Genomic DNA, 18,630 nt, shown 5'->3' with positions numbered 1-18,630 from the left:
TTGTGTGAGTTGTCTAAAGTTGCTTCCTTATCTGGCTTCCTCTGGGGGTTGTGGCTTTTGTGTCTCTAGAGGTGCATTAATACTAAATGTCCACAAGAAATCAAGACGCTTTAACAGCCAAGAAAAATGTCAATTTATTAATATAGTTCGAAAGAAGCTCCATAACTCATGGAAACATGTTTTTTCCGGTGCATGTCATTAACAATCACATTCTATGAGGAGAAAAATAAACATAAAGCCACAACTTTCTCAGTACAGACATTTCTCCTTAATGTTTTTTTAAATAAAAAGGCAGAGTACCACCCCCCCCCTTTACAAAAACCAGACCGCCTTAAAAGTCATGGGCTTTTTCTCAGTATAACCCACAGTGCTTTAGCAGAAGGATAAGCGCTCATTGCTTAAGGATTACACAGCATGGCGAAGCAATAGAAAGTTTTGCCATAAATCTGATGAGGGGGAAGAAAATCTAACATAGCAAATTTGTAGCACAAAGACACACCCCTACATCAAACCCTGAACCCCAGAGTACAAGTCCCGGGCCCCAAGAGAAAAGCAGGCCTAGACTCTCCCTCCCACTTGTGCATAGATCATGATCCTTTAAAAACCAGCTATCCCCCCCTCCCTCTCCACTTCAAATCTGTCTCCTGAAAACCATCTATTAGACAGAATCTCTTAACTCATTGAATACCTGCCACAGGAACAGAGACAGTAATYCACAAAGCTCCTGAAAGTTACAGGATGGAACCTCAAAGAAAATGCATAAGTAAAACTATCACTGCCTTTTGACAATTAAAACCATTGATCAATTTTGTTTACATGTAAAGCACTCCACTTTTTCTCTCTCAAAGTTCATTTTCAGTCATTTATTTGGTAAATTATGTAACCGCTATGGATTTTTTAGAAGCAATGGTATATCATATTCTATTTAAATCCCTAACTTTCAGTGCCTGGAGTTACATTTCTCAAAGTTATTGTAATTTAAAACTCTCAAATTTAAATACAAATGGTGGAGTTTGAACTCTGGAAATCCTGGCCTTTCCGAGACAAGATCCACATCTTTACGAGTGTGCAAGATAGTGAGCAAATTGCGTTGTCTTTTTACAAGACAAAATTCAAATAAATCAATACATACAGTCTGTCGACATCAAAAAAGAGAAATTAGAAATTGAAATACGACAACACTGATCAATCCCAGAGTTCTGAAAGTAGCATAAATCTTCATTTTGCAAAGTTTGTTTTATGTTCATTTTTTGATGGAAGATGGAATTTGTCTTTTTCAACATTTCTTCTAAATTCCTTGTTCCTCAACTTCAGACAAATGAAATGTTTGTAAACGACAGGTGGCTATGCATAAAAAAAAAAAATAGGCACCTCTGAAATGAGTCCTGTAACAAACTCATCTCCCCACATTATCCCTTTCTCCATGAAGTTAACATAGAGATTACTAGTCCTACTATCTATGGCCACAATTCTTAGATCATTTTTTTTGTCTTTTTTTCATTACATTTGTATGTAATCAGAACAAAATGGTGCAATACTCAATGATAATCCTTGTTTTGGATTATTCCACAATAAAAGCCACTATAAGGTAGATAAACATTTTACAGATAAAACAAAAACTTTTTTTCCATTAAGTCCTTGAGTAAACATTTACACATGAATTGTCACCCTCTCCCCTCGTTTGTCTACGATTAGCTGAGTGAGGGGTAGAAGACACTCAGTGCAACGTTAGAAGATAAATGTCTATCAGAATATAGTTTTGACAAGCAACAAATAAACTGAATAAAAGAACAGACAACAATGTCAATACACAACATACTGAATGGAACATGACAGCAGTCCTAAGCCTGCCAAGCACACAGTTGTTTGCACACATACATTTGACTTTCAAGCACACAACCAAATGATTTTTGCACTTTTTTTCTCCAATCTTTTTATTTTTATATATTTTTTAATTGATGACCTCAAAAAGCTTGGAAGTGTACTAGTCAATTTGTTTTTTTTGTTTTTTTCTTTTTACAAAAGAGACTTCACATTACGTTATTGGCGCTCCTTGATTCAAGTATTTGTGTTTATATTTTTGTGTTGATATGTTTAATGATATTTTTCTCTACTGGGAAAGTATGCATTTAAAAAACAGGTGATTTCAGGTTGGGTTATTTAGACAAATTCACATACAGTACAAGTAGTTCAAGGTACTTACTGTAATATGTTCATAAATCCAGAACGTGCATATCCAACTCCAGGTAGGAAAGACATTACTCATGATCCATCAAGTACCAGTTTAACCCCTAACCCCATTCCATTTCCTTCATATCACTTATTTGCGGGGGGAATACATATTGCTCATCTTCAGTTTGTATTGAACCCAGACCTTTTAAAAGGAATAAAAAGGTTTCAGAGATTGAGATCCAAGGTGTCTGTTGATGTGCTACCTACCACACACCGTACGTACATATCCGTATATATCTATAGTTAAGCAGTAGAGAGAGAGCATGGCGTGCCCCTCAGTGCTGGTGCACACACACCGAGCGGACGTTTGGAGGCCCCCACCCGGCTAATTGGTCTCTCTGAGCTTGGATCAAGGCAGTTACAGAAACAGGCAATAGTGATTTTTGCTAGTGTGCTGCAGGACGCCGAACAGTCCCAAAAAGGTAGCCTTATGCCATTTTAGTATTTTTTTTTTTTTAAGACTTTGTACCTTTTGAAATGCGCCCCCTCTCGTTGCCTACCGCAGACACAGTGAGGCGAGCGACCTGGGCTGATACAGTGGGCCCGAAGTCATCTGGGTCTGTGGAAATATACAGTTGTGGGTCCGCTTTGAGAGGAAACACTAACAAATAGGATAAATACAGCATCCACAAAAAGGCTCCCCAGCCTGCATTCTGACTCCCTGGATGGTAGAAGTTAGAGGTTGCTGGACTGGAGACATTTCAGCTAGAAGTGCAGAGCTTAAGTTAACATATTATAGATCTTTTATTTATTTTAGTCTGTTTATTTTTTTAAAAGATTTTTTTTAAAGATTTTTTTTGTCAAACTTCATATTAAAATTACGTTAAAATGCAAGAAATTCATTTTTGGTTTAAAAAAATATGTACCCAGGATTACCCAACATCAAACTGACTGTGCACCGTAGGATACTTGGATCCCCCAAACTTAGTAAAGATTATATCCTCAACAACAGGGCATTCCCCACAAATGGCACCCTATGTCCCTATATAATGCACTACATAGTGAACAGGGTGCCATTTGAGACCCGGCCATATTATCTCAGTAGTTCAGGATGAGGTGTGTTGCCCCCACCCATCTGTTTGATCCCTCCTGCCCCCCTGCCTCCATCACAAAGGTAAATCAAAGAGCCTCCATCACAAAGGTAAATCAAAGAGCCTCCATCACAAAGGTAAATCAAAGAGCCTCCATCACAAAGGTAAATCAAAGAGCCTCCATCACAAAGGTAAATCAAAGAGCCTCCATCACAAAGGTAAATCAAAGATCCTCCATCACAAAGGTTATCAAAGATCCTCCATCCTGGGAAGAGAAGAGCTCTTTCTCCAGATCGTATAACATGGGCTAGTTTGAGATCTATATAATTTGATTGTATTGGCACATAGGATAACATTGGCATCTTACATGCATAATGGGCCTCTACATTGTAACATTACAGTAGGCCTATAGTTGGGAAGGGAATTCATTACTATCCCGTTCCCAAAAACAATTCTCCAGCCAAAACAAGTCTATAGTACTACTGCACAGCTTGCCATTAGTTAGTGTAGAACTTGGCTCTCTTACACTACAGCAAAAAGACATACATACAGAGAGCTGCATCTTTTAACGTCGTCTCCTACCCTGAGATCAAGCTGACAGGAGATCAGTCTTCTTCAGCACAGTAAAGAGAGGCCTACTATACCTCCACTCTAGTGGTACTAACTCCCCATAGAGGGAGGGTGGAAGTTTGGAATACGACAGTGTTGTGGTTTAAACCCAGCTATAAGGACCAGGAGCGGACATATTCTAAGTGCTGAAGGGTACATACAGCAGGAGGTTGTTGGGTCTAGCTCTGTGAGTCGGTGCTCAACCCTTAAGGCAGGATTGGCACGTTGGCTGTAAAGGGCCCGCAGCCTCTAGTCTTTTGCATAGAAACAGAACTGAGTCGCTGTTTATGTCTGGTCAAGGGGAGGGCCATGGCCGTGGTCTAGGTTGGTTGCTTTGGAGGGGACTGGAGGGTGTAGCGTAGCAGCTGTGTGAGGGGGCGAGAGGGGACAGCCCTGGTGGAACCCAGGTGGAGCAGCTAGGGTCAGGCAGGACACACTCACCCATCRGAGACACCCTATTGGTCTAACTTACACGTCTTGAGATACTACCTGGAAGTACTACAGAATACTGTCCAAAACAAAGCAATGATCAATCAATCAGTTAAGATACTAACTAATAATAGACAATCAATGACGGGCTGTAGTATTGATCCTCGTTTGCATTCAATACACAGGATGAACATACAGAGGCACCTCTGACCAAAGTGTTTCTGCATATGAACAGTGAAAAGGGCTAGTTTCAAGCAGCCATCTTGAAAAGACCACTGCATGTAGACAAAAATAACAAATCAAAAAATACACAACGTCAAACGAAAACTAAATAAAATTCATCAAACACTGGCAAAATTCCAGAAATTTGACTGTCTCTTGACTTCCAGCTAAAGTGATCTTTGTGTGAAAGAAGATTAGGGGAAATGGAGAGGGTTGGTTGAGACGAGGTCGAGTGCTGCTGGCGCGGTCGTTAGCTAGCTAGCTCCGTGCTGATTGGCCAGTCTTGGAGGGAGCGTGGTTTCCTGCCGGGCTGAGGGTGTCCAATGGGAGAGCTTGGTGCCAGCCCAGGAGGAAATGCTGCTGTGGGGTAGCCTTGCCTAGCGACCATCGCCATGGGCACCACAGCAGAGAGGCACTCAGTGGACCGTCACCGTCCTCCTCCCCACTCCGACCGACCGTTGGCCGGAGACAGGTAACATTGCATGTCTAGCGTCTCCAGACAAGAAAAAGGCTAAACATTTTGGAGTAACAGTGATATTCACTTTGATATAGTTAAAAGAAAATGTCTTTAGAAAAAAATCAAACACTGCAGACTTTTTTTTTGTCAGATAAAAGTAGACTTCCTTTTTTTCTCTTCTCTTCATCCTGCTACCATTTTAAAGTTCATACAAGTCCTTGGACCAAAGAGAAACAAACCAATACCAGAAGTTATTTCCAAGTATAGATACAGTACAAAAAGAGCAAGAGTTCTTTTTTGTGTCTTTTTTTCAGTTTTCAAAGTTGCTGCTCCATTTTTCTGATTTATTGGTTTGCAAGTTGAAGCGTTTAGCMCTCTTCATAAGTGCTATGATAAAACCCTTTGAAATAGACAAAAGGTTACTTAGTCTATCTTTTACATTTTTGTACAGTACCAAATACAAGGAACACTCGTAGTAGATCTACTGCATTAGGAGAAACCCCTCTTATTTGGTATTGTGCCAGATCTCCAGTGACTTCCCCATCTGGATTCAGCCTGTTCGGTGTGGCAACGCGGAGAGGAAGGGCTTTCTGATGGTGCTTTCTCATGTACCCCAGTTCAATGTGTACGTATGAGGAGTTTCAGGGCTGCAGACAGTTTCTGAACACACAGTTATAATAGTAACACCATCCTCGCTCCTCCTCTCCGGCAAGAGTTAACACAACAGTTTTTCATGGGGGGGGGTCAAGGGGGTGGCCTGGTGGGAATCAAAAATTAGAAAAGGTAAAGTTTCTGTAGTTCTTAAGTTCTTTGCTTTGATCAATGACAACAAATATCAAGAACGAAAAATGTAAAGAAACCAGTTCCTGTTTCGACTTGAGCGTGGACGGAAGAAGGGTCTGGCGTATATATTGCACAATGTAACTGTCACATCAAGTTGAAGCGGGTTTTTTTTGTCGTCGTTTCCAGAAACTGGTGGTCCATAATGGGGACGAGAGGGTCAACAACGGAACCGACAAATAATGTTAATAATTGACAAGAAGCACCTGTAAGTCTCGTTAGGTGAGTATAGCTGAAGTCGTAGTTCTTCTGAGCAGTGGTAATCTGAACTCCCAGACGTGAATGATTAGGTTCCATCAGACATATACTCAAGTACACACATAAAAACAGACGCAGCTAGGTCGGTCGATGTGTAATAATCTCTCAGCTTATGTTGCGATAGATATAAAAATGCGCCTGATATACAAAAAGAACAAAAACAGCAGTGTAAATCCCTTTAAGAACAAATGAACGACCAACAGAAAAAGGTTTTAACTGATGATTGGTTGGGTCAGTGTTGACAGGCCTCATACTGCCGAGTGACTTGGGGTCATATTCATTAGGTGCACACGTGGCAAAACGTTTTGCAACAGCATGCGAAAACAAGCATTTCTTATTGGACAAAGTTCAGGTAGTCCCTCAGTTTGTCCGCTTGCTTCCGTTTCGTTCCTAGTGAATACGACCTTGGTTGATCACACTTGTTCTGTTCCATTCACTGGCTCAGAGATGGGAATTGTGCAAGCTTTCAAACTCACAATTTCTCTTCAGTTTCAAAACAATGAAAAAGGCTTGAGATTGAAGGAGGACCTGGGCTGCAGTAGAGCACTTAAGGCTAATATTAGTGCTTGGAAACAAAACAATAACATAAGTAAAAGGTCTTTGAGCCACATCATTGGCCACGGGCATGCTGGGAATGGTCTTTTTTTAATCAATTTGGAGTTTCGTGGGCAAAGGAAAGATTCAAAATGGCAGCTCTTCGATTGCTTCTCCTAAAAAACACTTCACACAGAATGTGCGATATTCATGGAAAACTTAAAAACACTTAATGGTTCTCTCTTCATTGAGTCTTTTCGGCATTTCATTTTTGTTTGCTTCCAACATTTATCAAATACTAAAAACAAAATCCCCTTTAAAAAGAAGAGAAAAAAAACGTAAAAACCGAAGGGCGTAGGGGTCAGCAGTCTTGTGTCGTCGCCCCCAGCCTTCCGGTACACGATTCACAGTTCCGTTGATACTGATTATCGCCACATGATTTGCTTGGTTTTGTTCCTGTTCATTGTCATTTTTTTTGTGTATTTATTATTATTTTTCCACTGTCTGTTCCAGCGTTGAAACATCCATCCTCATGGTTGGTTTGTTAGTGTGTTGTCCTACATGGACTCTCCACTCAGCAGGTCGCCTGGCAACAGCGTGTTGATGGGGTTGGGGCTCCCGATGACGCCGCGACTATCATCGCCACTAGGGGGCCCCCACAGGCTGGAGTACTGGGGCACACCCCCCCACAGCAGGTCCCCGCCTCCGCCMGTCTTGGCTCCTCCCCCCAGGCCTCCGCTGCTCCAGTGGTGYCCAATGGCGTGCTGCTGCGAGCCTCCGCCCATGCGCGTCTGATTGGTGCCGGGGTTGGGCTGCCAGCTGGTGGTGGGCGGGAGCTGCTGCTGCTGCTGGCCTTGCGCAAAGTAGCGGTTCACCTCCTCCTCCCCAGCAAACTCTGCCAGGATGGTGGTGTTCCCCAGAACACACCTAAGAGGACAGGGCTCAGTTATATATCACATACTTACAGGTGTTATAGTATCAACATGGATTTTCTTACACGTGGTGAAGTACAGTACAAGCATTTCTTTATAGGCTTTGATATTTTGTCAGTGAGATGTATATAGCCTAGAAGTTGAGACAATATTTTGGGTTTTGTTTAAGGTCAGACTGAGATAATCACTACCCTGAAGAGCATAGAGTATGGATAACAGAGAAAACCCACTCCAAAACTATCTTTTCATTAGTCCACTGATACAGTCCCACAATGCTTTTTTGTGTCAGCAGTCAATTTCACACGATATTGGACTTTCAAGAAGCAAACGAGTCACCGGCCACATCATCATGACGACACAAAATCCAGATTGGTTTTCCCCATTCAAGTTCGGTAGGCTTACATGTGCAGGGACTTCTGGGCCTTGGCAGCCTCCTCCTTGGAGCTGTATCGCACCACAGCGTTGCCCTGGGTCAGGAAGAGGTGGAATGTGATGAGGGGGCCGTGCTGCATGCACAGCGTCCGCAGGGTGGAGCCGTCTATCTGGGGGGTGAGGTTCCTCAGTACCAGCCAGCTACTGGTCCTGTTGGAGCTGTCTGTGCTCCAGGTTGTGCCCTCTGAGAGAAACAGAGAAGGGAACATGATCAGTCAATATTCAGGTCCACATAAAATATAAAGCAATCATTTTTGGTCAATAACTTGTCTTCTATTGATGACAACATATTTGTATGCATGTTCATAAGTTGTCCATTGTTTTTGTCTATGGATGTTCTTTTTTATCAAAAAGACATATTTTCATTGTCTCATGTAAGCACTTTTACACTTGTACTATTACCTTAGTGTGACCTTAGGACTCATGTCAAAATAAGGTCACACGGTTTAGGTTCTCTTTGAAGCCATGACAAAAGTCCTTTAAGTCTTATCTGGTAAGCTGCAAGACTTCAGTTTGACAAGGGCCTCTAACCACAGCGGGGTGTGTATTGCTCCACCTTGCTACAGCGAGTGACAAGGGGAGAGGAGCTCAAAACATAGTGGGGGAGAATCACACTCTACAACGAACACACCTAGGAAAATGACACGCCTATGTGGTTTCCTACACTATGCTTCTTTAGGTAAATGTGTCAAAAACATTATGTTAGGGTAGGGTGTTGACAAAGCACAAGGTAGTGTAGTCGAACATCTAGGGTCAGCTCAATTCCAGAGTCAATGGTTTTCAATGAGCATCAAGTCATGAATTGACTTTAAAAATCAAATCTCAAAATGACTAACTCCAAACCACAGCGTTCATTGATTTTCCTCTACTAGGTATATTACCAGGTTTAAGGTTTTCCAGTCTTCTTACAGAGCAACTCCCCCGGTCTATATTTCAGGCTGAGGAGTTCTACTGTGGCATCTCACCTGAGGTGTATGAGCTGCTCCAGCCTTGGGCCAGGCCCAGGGAGTTTCCTCCCCAGGTGGAGGAGGGCTTGGTGGGGTTGGTGAGGCCCGGAGGTGGCCTGGAGGGGGCTGTGTTGTTGCGGGGCCCCTGGGGGACCTTCCACAGCTCGTGGGACAGAGAGGCCTGGGAGGGGTGGGAGATGGGCCCCGGGGACCAGGTGGACTTCATGTCAGATAGTTTACCTGAGAGCGAGAGAGAGAAGAGGGGAACCTATGAGATACTGTTGTAGAGATGGACACCCTCTGTGGAAGCCTATGTTCTATGACAGATTGAGGTCATTTATGTAGGCCTATAATCTGCTATTAGAAAGATTCTTAGACATCTAACTTTGGGCAGATGCAAAGTTTAAAAGAAGCCCCACATTAACACTTGTTCATCAACAATAAACCTCGGCTTCATGGGTTTATATGTTTCATATCGGAGATCACATTGAGGACTACAGGAAACATGAAGGTAAAAACAGAATGCGGGTCACTCAGACATTTAAAAAGGGGACAGTTTTTAAATATTCATAACAATTCTCAGTGGGTTGCTTAGCGGCAACAAAAATGTCACGTCAACACATGCTTATGKATAGGGGTCTAGGGCCACAACATTCAAAGCATTTCTTGATTCAAACACTCAAACTTTTAATTCCATGAGGCGCACAATGCAATCACATCGTGGAGCACTTGATACACCAGCACTGGGTAGTTAGTAGTAGGATTACATTTGGCAAAGGAAGGACCTATCTACCGTAACACTCAACAAACACAGACCACACACAAACAATAGGATAAAGGTGTGTTGCTATGGTGGTAATTAGGGGAAAGGAGGGGGGTCAAGCATGGGGACCATGGGTCAAGGGGTCAGCTTGTCCACATAGGGGGCTGGAACCCCCTAGGGGGCTGTGGTCTGTACCTGCACTCTCCTCATCCGGGGAGGACAGACTGAAAGAGCTAGTGAAGCAGCCACTGACTGGCCAGTCCGTGGAGGGGGGCAGAGCACCGTTCTGAGGCGGTGAAGGAGGGGAGGAGCCTAGCCGTGGTGGCCCATTGTTATGGACAGAGGGGGTGGTGGGGAAAGAAACATGTACAACTTGATTTAAAGAAGTATAAATACAATAGGACCTGTGCTACTGGGTGGCACGGTCACAACAAGTGAGGTAGTACTGTAACCCCTTCAGTGCCATGGAAAGGAATAGGATATAAGCTTAAAGTTGTCAATAAAGTGAAATGTCAACACAGTAATACAAGTCAACACATGTGAGACCTGCCCTGTTAATGAGCGTATACAGTCTATTTGACAATCTGTGTATCTTAAAGCCAACTACAGACCCCGTCTCCCTGATTGACCCTCTCCTCACCTCCGCTGCGGTCCCGGAGCAGGTAGCGGTTGACGTCCTGGATGTTGGTGTTGATGGTGGGGCCGCTGGGAACACTTCCTGGGGTCATGTTGGGGTCGTTCTCAGGGTCAATGTTCTGCAGGCCCTTCCAGGGCACGCCTGGACAGAACTCTGAGGAGACAACATGGAGGACAAATGGTTATTTATTCTTTAAACTCAACTGATGTTGTGGGGAACAATTTAAATCAGTTTTTTTCCATTTCTAAATCTTTCTTTTCTCTCTAAAATCAAAACAGTTTAGAAGTTAGGAGTTTTAAATCTCTTTTCTTTGTCCTCTATCAGTAAAGTGTGTCAGGATCATGTGTGAAATAAAGTTTGATCTGATTGAAAGGGAGTTAGGATTGTCGGMCTTCTCTACCAACCTGGGGGCCAGTTGATATTTGTTCCGTTGGTGATCTGATCCTTGGGGCTCTTTCCCGGTCCCTGGCCCCAGCTGTCAGGGGGAACCAGGGGGGAGGTGGGGGACTCAGACCCACCCATCATACTGTAGGGGCTGTAGGAGTCATCCATGTGGGGGGGCTTTCCAGGGGGGCCCAGATTAGAAGCAGCAGAAATGGCACCTAGGAAAAGTCAAAGGAATTCATTAATTAATTTATTTGACATTTAAAATACATACAGTACCAGTCAGAAGTTGACACATCTACTCATGAGTTTCTTTATTTTTACTATTTTCTACATTGTAGAATAATTCTCTCAACCAGCTTCATGAGGTAGTCACCTGGAATGCATTTCAATTAACAGGTGTTCCTTGTTAAAAGTTAATTTGCGTTCTTAAAGCGTTTTAGCCAATCAGTTGTGTTGTGACATGGTAGGGGTGGTATACAAAGGAAGACCCAGAGTTACCTCTGCTGTAGAGGATAAGTTCATTGTTACCAGACTCAGAAATTTCAGCCCACTAAGCCACTGCATCGCAGTGATAGCTGTGCCACTAGAGATCCTGGTTCGAGTCCAGGCTCTGTCGCAGACAGCCGCGACCGGGAGTCCCATGGGGCGGCACACAATTGGCCCAGCGTCATCCGGGTTAGGGGAGGGTTTGGCCGGCCGGCAAGRCCGTGTCCCATAGCGCTCTAGCAACTCCTGTGGCGGGCCGAGCGCATGCACGCTGACACGGTCGCCAGGTGTGCATTGTTTCCTCGGACACATTGGTGCAGCTTGCTTCTGGGTTAAGCAGGCATTGTGTCAAGAAGCAGTGTGGCTTGGCGGTGCTGTGTTTCGGAGGACGCATGGCTCTCGACCTTCGCCTCTCCCGAGTACGTACGGGAGTTGCAGCGATAGGACTAGACTAACTACCAATTGGATACCACAAAATTGGGGAGAAAAGGGGATAACAAAAAAAAAGATTGCAGCCCAAATGCTTCAAGGTTCAAGTAACAGACACATCGCAACATCAACTGTTCAGAGAAGACTGCGTGAATCAGGCCTTCATGGTCGATTGGTGCATAGAAWCCACGACTAAAGGACACCAATAAGAAGATGAGACTTGCTTGGGCCAAGAAACACAGGCAATGGACATTAGACCGGTGGAAATGTGTCCTTTGGTCTGATGAGTCCAAATTTTGGATTTTTGGTTCCAACCACCGTGTCTTTGTGAGCCGCAGAGTAGGTGAACGGATGATCTCCGCATGTGTGGTTCCCACCGCGAAGCATGGAGGTTGTGGTGTAATGGTGCTTTGCTGGCGACACTGATTTATTTAGAATTCAAGCACACTTAACCAGCATGGCTACCACAGCACTCTGCCATCCCATCTGGTTTGCGCTTAGTGGGACTATCACTTGTTTTTCAAAAGGACAAATCAAATCAAACTGTCACATGCGGCGAATACAACAAGTATATCAAGAAAGAGTTATGAAAAATATGTACCAAATAAAAAAAAAAGAATAKAAAAAAAGTAACAAAACAACAAGGCTATATACAGGGGGTACCGGTACCGAGTCAATGTGCGGGGGTACAGGTTAGTCGAGGTAACTTGTACATGTAGGTCGGGGTGAAGTGACTATTCATAGATAATAAACAGAGAGAAGCAACAGTGTACAAAACAAATGGAAGGGTCATTGTAAATAGTCCGATGGCCAATTGATTTGTTCAGCAGTTTTATGGTTTGGGGGTAGAAGCTGTTAAGGAGCCTTTTGGTCCTAGACTTGGCACTCCAGTACCGCTTGCCGTGCGGTAGCAGAGAAAACAGTCTATGACTTGGTGACTGGAGTCTGCCAATTTTTTGGGCTTTCCCCTGACATCGCCTAGTATATAGGTCCTGGATGGCAGGAAGCTTGGCCCCAGTGATGTACTGGGTCATACGCACTACCCTCTCTAGTGCCTTACGGTCAGATGCCGAGCAGCTGCCATACCAGGCAGTGATGCAACCGGTCAGTATGCTCTCGATGGTCCAGCTGTAAAACTTTAAGGATCTGGGGACCCATGCCAAAACTTGAGGGGGAAAAGGTGTTGTCATGCCCTCTTAACTGTCTTGGTGTGTTTGGACCATGATAGTTTGTTGGTGATGTGTACACCAAGGAACTTGAAACTCGACCCGCTCCACTACAGCCCCGACAATGTTAATGTGAGCCTGTTCAGCCCGCCTTTTCCTGTAGTCCTCCTTTGTCTTGCTCACATTGAGGGAGAGGTTGTTGTCCTGGCACCACACTGCCAGGTCTCTGACCTCCTCCCTATAGGCTGTCTCATTGTTGTCGGGTGATCAGGCCTACCACTGTGGTGTCGTCAGCAAACTTAATGACGGTGTTGGAGTCGTGTCTGGCCAGGCAACCGTGGGTGATCAGGGAGTACAGGAGGGGACTAAGTGTTGAGGATCAGCGTGGCAGATGTATTGTTGCCTACTCTTACCACCTGGGGGCAGCCCGTCAGGAAGTCCAGGATCCAGTTGCAGAGGGAGGTGTTTAGTCCCATGGTCCTTAGCTTAGTGATGGGCTTCATGGGTACTATGGTGTTGAACGCTGAGCTGTAGTCAATGAACAGCATTCTCACATAGGAGTTCCTTTTGTCCAGGTGGGAATGGGCAGTGTGGAGTGTGATTGAGATTGCGTCACCTGTGGATCTGTTGGGGCGGTATGCAAATTGGAGTGGGCTAGGTTGTCCGGGAGGATGCTGTTGATGTGAGCCATGATCAGTCTTTCAAAGCACTTCATGGCTACCGACGTGAGTGCTACAGGGTGGTAATCATTTAGGCAGGTTACCTTCGCTTCCATGGGCACAGGGACTATGGCGGTCTGCTTGAAACATGTAGGTATTACAGACTTGGTCAGGGAGAGGTTGAAAATGTCAGTGAAGACACTTGCCAGTTGCATACTCAAAGCAGGAGCGGACCGTCCTGGTAATCCGTCTGGCACTGCGTTTTTGTGAATATGACCCGTTTAAAAGTCTTGCTCACATCGGCTACCGAGAGCGTTATCACACAGTCGTCAAGAACATCTGGTGCTCTCATGCATACTTCAGTGTTAATTGCCTCGATGCGAGCATAAAAGGTATTTAGCTCATCTGTTGCCTGTAATCCATGACTTCTGGTTGGGATATGTAAATACGGTCACTGTGGGGACGATGCACTTATGGATGAAGCCGGTGACTTAGGTGGTATACTCCTCAATGCCATTGGATGAATCCCGGAACATATTCCAGTCTGTGCTAGCAAAACAGTCCTATAGCGTAGCATCCGCATCATCTGACCACTTCCGTATTGAGCGAGGCCACTGGTACTTCCTGCTTTAGTTTTTGCTTGTAAGCAGAAGGATAGAATTATGGTCAGATTTGCCAAATGGAGGGCGGGGGAGAGCTTTGAACGCATCTCTGTGTGTGGAGTAAAAAGCCTGAGGTCAGGTAACTGAGGTCGAGAAGTTACCTGACCACCTGACCTCAACCTGACCTCAACCCAATTGAGATGGTTTGGGATGAGTTGGACTGCAGAGTGAAGGAAAAGCAGCCAACAAGTGCTCAGCATATGTGGAAACTCCTTCAAGACGGTTGGAAAAGCATTCCAGAGGAAGCTGGTTGAGAGAATGCCAAGAGTGTGCAAAGTTGTCATCAAGGCAAAGGGTGGCTTCTTTGAAGAATCTCAAATTTGTTTAACACGTTTTTGGTTACTACATGATTCCATGTGTTATTTCATAGTTTGTCTTCACTATTATTCTATAATGCAGAAAATAGAAAAACCCTTGAATGAGTGTGTCCAAACTTTTGACTGGTACTGTATATAGCCACTGGCATACAAAAATACATAAATTACAATTATAGAGGCTTAAAAACATGACAAAGCAAGAGTGGTTGTCAGTGTTGCTCTTAGAGGAGTATGGAGGGCAAAAGGAACACTGGATCGCAAGGATACATCAAGAATGAATACCAACATGAGACATCATTTGAGAAATAGATATGGATTTAAATAGTCATTTTAACACTAAAGATATAAAAGATACACTAAAGACACTAAAGATATAAACAACTGATTTCATACTAAATACTTCCAGTTGAGATTTCCCACACCGTTTCATCACTGAGATATGTGGAAACATACAAAAGCCTTCGAGTAATGACAACGCCTGTTTACTGGTGCAAGTTGATTACTATAAGAAGGGCAGAACAGCAGCTTGATGCTCACGCTACAGTGGGAGAGGTTAGGGGACGTGGTGTTTGTGGCTCACACGTTATATTTCCAGTGTTAACGTGTCTGTTGTGAATGCCAAACAGTGTGACAGAAACAAAGAGAATGTCTGTGTTGGGTGGTGAGAGAGTTGGTGTGAAATACGTTAATGTTATTCAGAGCGAGTCAACTGAAAGTCACTATTTCTTAGAAGAAAGCGACTAAGTGAGCAGCAAACCCAATTTTGCTATCGAGAAGACTAATAGATTGATTTCTTGTTTGACAGCGTGTATATTTATTGCCCTCGAGGGAAAAACAGAATTGAATGGGACTTTGTCATACAGTTCCTAGTGTTCCTCCTACCGTGCTTATTGAGGTTGGCCTCCATGTGGGAGGAGTTTCCAGAGAGGCTGTCCATGGAGTTGGGGTGGGTCCACTGGGACAGACGGGCGGGGCTGGGGAGGCTCCTTCATGGACAGGCCCCCACCTCCATGCAGTTTACATTCATGTTTAGATTGAGTCCAGCTAAGAGAGAAAAAATCTAACATTGAATACAAAGCTCAACACAAACCAGATAGATAAAGTAGGACATTGCAGGGACTTATACTGACGTATATAAAGCTTACTAGTTATACAAACAGCTTGTTTGTGAGAGAAGTAGCGAGAGCGTAGGGGCTGAAGGAGTGCGTGTGTGAGTGACAATGTGCGTGTATGACCTGTGTGCTGGACTCACAAGAGGGGGTAGGGGCTGTAGGAGCTGGGAGAAGAATGCGGCTCTTTGGTGTGCAGGTCGGAGAGGCCCGGAGACTGGGGGTGGCCTGGGAACGAGTCCAGGGCTGATTTGCCTTGGCCGGGGTGCAGGCGGAGGAGGAGTGGGAGCCGGGGGGCTGCTGCTTCATCAGCAAGGCCTGGTACAGCTGACGCTGGTGCGCTGTTGGATTGCTGCTGCTGCATGTTATTGATTGTACGTGCAACCTGGGGGGGGGGGGGCATAAGAGAGCGAGAAAGAGAGAAAGAAACAGAACGGGAAAAAGAGGGGGACAAAGGAGAGAGAAAGAGAATGGGGGCATAAGGCTACAATGACCAAGTCCAACAGACCATGGCATGACTCCTACAATCAGCACCTCATCAAGAGTCACTTTATCTAGTGGGAAAAGACTGCCTTTAGTGCAGCGGTTCCCAAACTAGGGATCTATGAAAATGGGGCCAGGGTTGTCTCTCAAAATCATTGTAAATCTGTTTAACCTTAAATCTAAATCAAAATTATTCAAATCTAAAAGTATAAATTCAACCAGAGAGCGCCTTTAGGWCGTGGGAAAAGGCCGCACTTGACCATTGCACTTGAATCATTCTCACGGTCAATGAATAAGAAACCACACACTATTGCAGAGACTGATGTTACCGACRGCAATCGATATGGTGAAAACGTGTGGGGAAGCAGAGGCACAGAAAAATTACATCAATACCTTTGTCAGATAACACTGAATTGATGCTATAGCTAGCAATCAAGATACAGATGAGTGACCAAATCAGCGAAATCCGTTTGTGATCCTGGCTCAGTTGACATATCGGTAAGTGAAAAGGAACAGCTGATCGAGCTGTGATGTGCATTCCCGGGTCACTATTGAGGAGTTTTGGTTCCTGACAAAAAGGGAATACAGTGTTGTCTCCCTCCGAGCATTAGAACTCGTAGTACGCCCATTCAGTGCTCTCGTCTGCATTCAAAACAAATATGGATCCAGGTTGGATGTGACAGGAMAGATGAGGTGCGCACTGTGGACCACGCCCCTTGACTTTAAGAAGCTCAGACGCGACATGTATCACGTACACCCATATCATTAGTGGTGGTGAGATAATTGATCTTATGTCAGACTAATTTGTAATTGACTCTCATAGGCCCACATTAAAAATACGTGATGGCYAGTTGAGAATACATATCAGAAATACTGTTAGAATGTTTTGCAATTGACTGCCATAGCCCCAATTAAAAAAGTAAACATTGGCTGTTAACCACATGGTTGGGGTCATGAGAATTTTCAGATATCAAAATGGGGTCGTGTGCCAAAAGCGTTTGGGAACCCCTGCTTTAGTGTCTTATCACAGATTATTTTAAAGAAGTTCCCAATTTGCAAGAAAAAAAGGATCCAACCACACAAACCACCAACTTCCGTAACTACTTCTCCATACATTCTAGAGAAATAGCACGTTTGAGCAACTGGAGATGCTTTTGACAAACACATTTCTCCTGCAACTTTAAGTAAGCATATCCGGTCTATTTCAACACTCACACACAATACAATGTATAGCACATATCTACGCTCTTATAGATTTTTTTAATCGTAATTTTTAACTTTATGTCAATGATCAAAAAATGTGTAAAGTGATTGCAGATGTTGTAGCTTAGACCCGATTTTGATATAATCTTCGGTGTTGGTTGAGAGCATGAGACACACCATGCTCTTGAGACACCATGCTCTTCAACACAGCGTGGATGTTCTAAAATGGGAATACATTTTAAATGTCAACTTTCAAAATGGTAGCACAAACATGGTTGGAGGTCCACACATCAGAATGTTGACTTGAAAGGTGAATATCATTTTTACATTATACTGTTAGTCTTCCATAGGAAACCTATTGAAATAAAACAAATAATAGGACATTTATGTTCACATTCGACGGTGGGTGGACCAGCGGCCATCTTTGTCYTAGTAATTGGAAGTAAACGTTTCAATTCAAATGTCAATGGTGTACCAGCTAAATTGCACCGGTTTGAAGGGATATGTAGATTCTGTTTCTATGATTGAAATTACACACACATTGTATTCAAGAGCATGCCGTGTCTCAATCGATTGCGGGCACAACAACAACCTCAGATGACGTCAKATAGGGTCAAAGCTACAACATATTCAGAAATGKCCCCCCAAAAATCYGAGTTCATGCGGTTTTAGATCAACGACGGTAAAGGATATTCTTTTTTTGTATACTTAAAATTTTTCAAGAAATTATAAAATAGTTTGTAAGCGTTTAAATGATATCAAACTCAACGGTTTATCTTCTCCAGTGATGAAGACATGGATGTAGGTAGGGTGGGGTATGCAAAATGGGTCAACTTTTGTGGCTCCATCTTCTCAATTTCTGACCACTTGTACCATGGGCAAATACGTATGGAAAGTTTAGTTCAAAATCAAAAGGAGTGKGGTCAAAAAGTGATTGAAATCAAATGGAACGAGCCAGAAGGTCACACACAGTGTTGAGAATGTATTMGGGTTGAAACAGGGGCCTCTTACTTGCTGCTCTTGTTGTCTGATGGGACCGGAGACGTTGCGCTGAGCTTGCATCATCTGCTGCTGGATTTGTAAACGCTGGTACGCCTAGAAACACACACAGAGAGAGAGAGAGAGCGCAAGAGAGCGAGAGAAAGAAAGAGATGGAAAGAGAGGCGCAACGTGAGAGAGACAGAGAAAGAGAGAAAGGGTCATCACCTTATCCAAAAGACTGTGGGGTGCCCCTGAGGGTGTCCATAAAAAATACAATAAGAATAGCCCATCCTGTCTGGTTCAGTTAGTACGAACCCTGTTTCTAATAGAGCCCATCCTGTCTGGTTCGGTTAGTACGAACCCTGTTTCTAATGCAGATCGGCCCATCCTGTCTGGTTCGGTTAGTACGAACCCTGTTTCTAATG

At 43.9% G+C, this 18,630-nt stretch overlaps 1 protein-coding gene across 1 annotated transcript in view; it reads right to left on the bottom strand.

The window, feature by feature from the left end:
- Positions 1 to 1,931: 1,931 nt before the first annotated feature.
- The window catches only part of LOC111969415 (trinucleotide repeat-containing gene 6C protein), an 82,844-nt gene continuing 66,145 nt past the window's right edge, over positions 1,932 to 18,630 (bottom strand). The window contains 11 exon segments of the mRNA XM_070445392.1: positions 1,932 to 7,539; positions 7,947 to 8,160; positions 8,942 to 9,163; positions 9,882 to 9,998; positions 10,327 to 10,476; positions 10,728 to 10,925; positions 15,312 to 15,473; positions 15,665 to 15,812; positions 15,815 to 15,880; positions 15,882 to 15,923; positions 18,236 to 18,319. Coding sequence (XP_070301493.1) covers positions 7,170 to 7,539; positions 7,947 to 8,160; positions 8,942 to 9,163; positions 9,882 to 9,998; positions 10,327 to 10,476; positions 10,728 to 10,925; positions 15,312 to 15,473; positions 15,665 to 15,812; positions 15,815 to 15,880; positions 15,882 to 15,923; positions 18,236 to 18,319 — 1,773 coding nt within the window. The 3' untranslated portion in view covers positions 1,932 to 7,169.

This window comes from Salvelinus sp. IW2-2015, linkage group LG1, assembly GCF_002910315.2.
Source record: "Salvelinus sp. IW2-2015 linkage group LG1, ASM291031v2, whole genome shotgun sequence".
Classification (NCBI taxonomy): domain Eukaryota; kingdom Metazoa; phylum Chordata; class Actinopteri; order Salmoniformes; family Salmonidae; genus Salvelinus; species Salvelinus sp. IW2-2015.
This window is presented reverse-complemented; position numbering and strand designations above follow the sequence as displayed.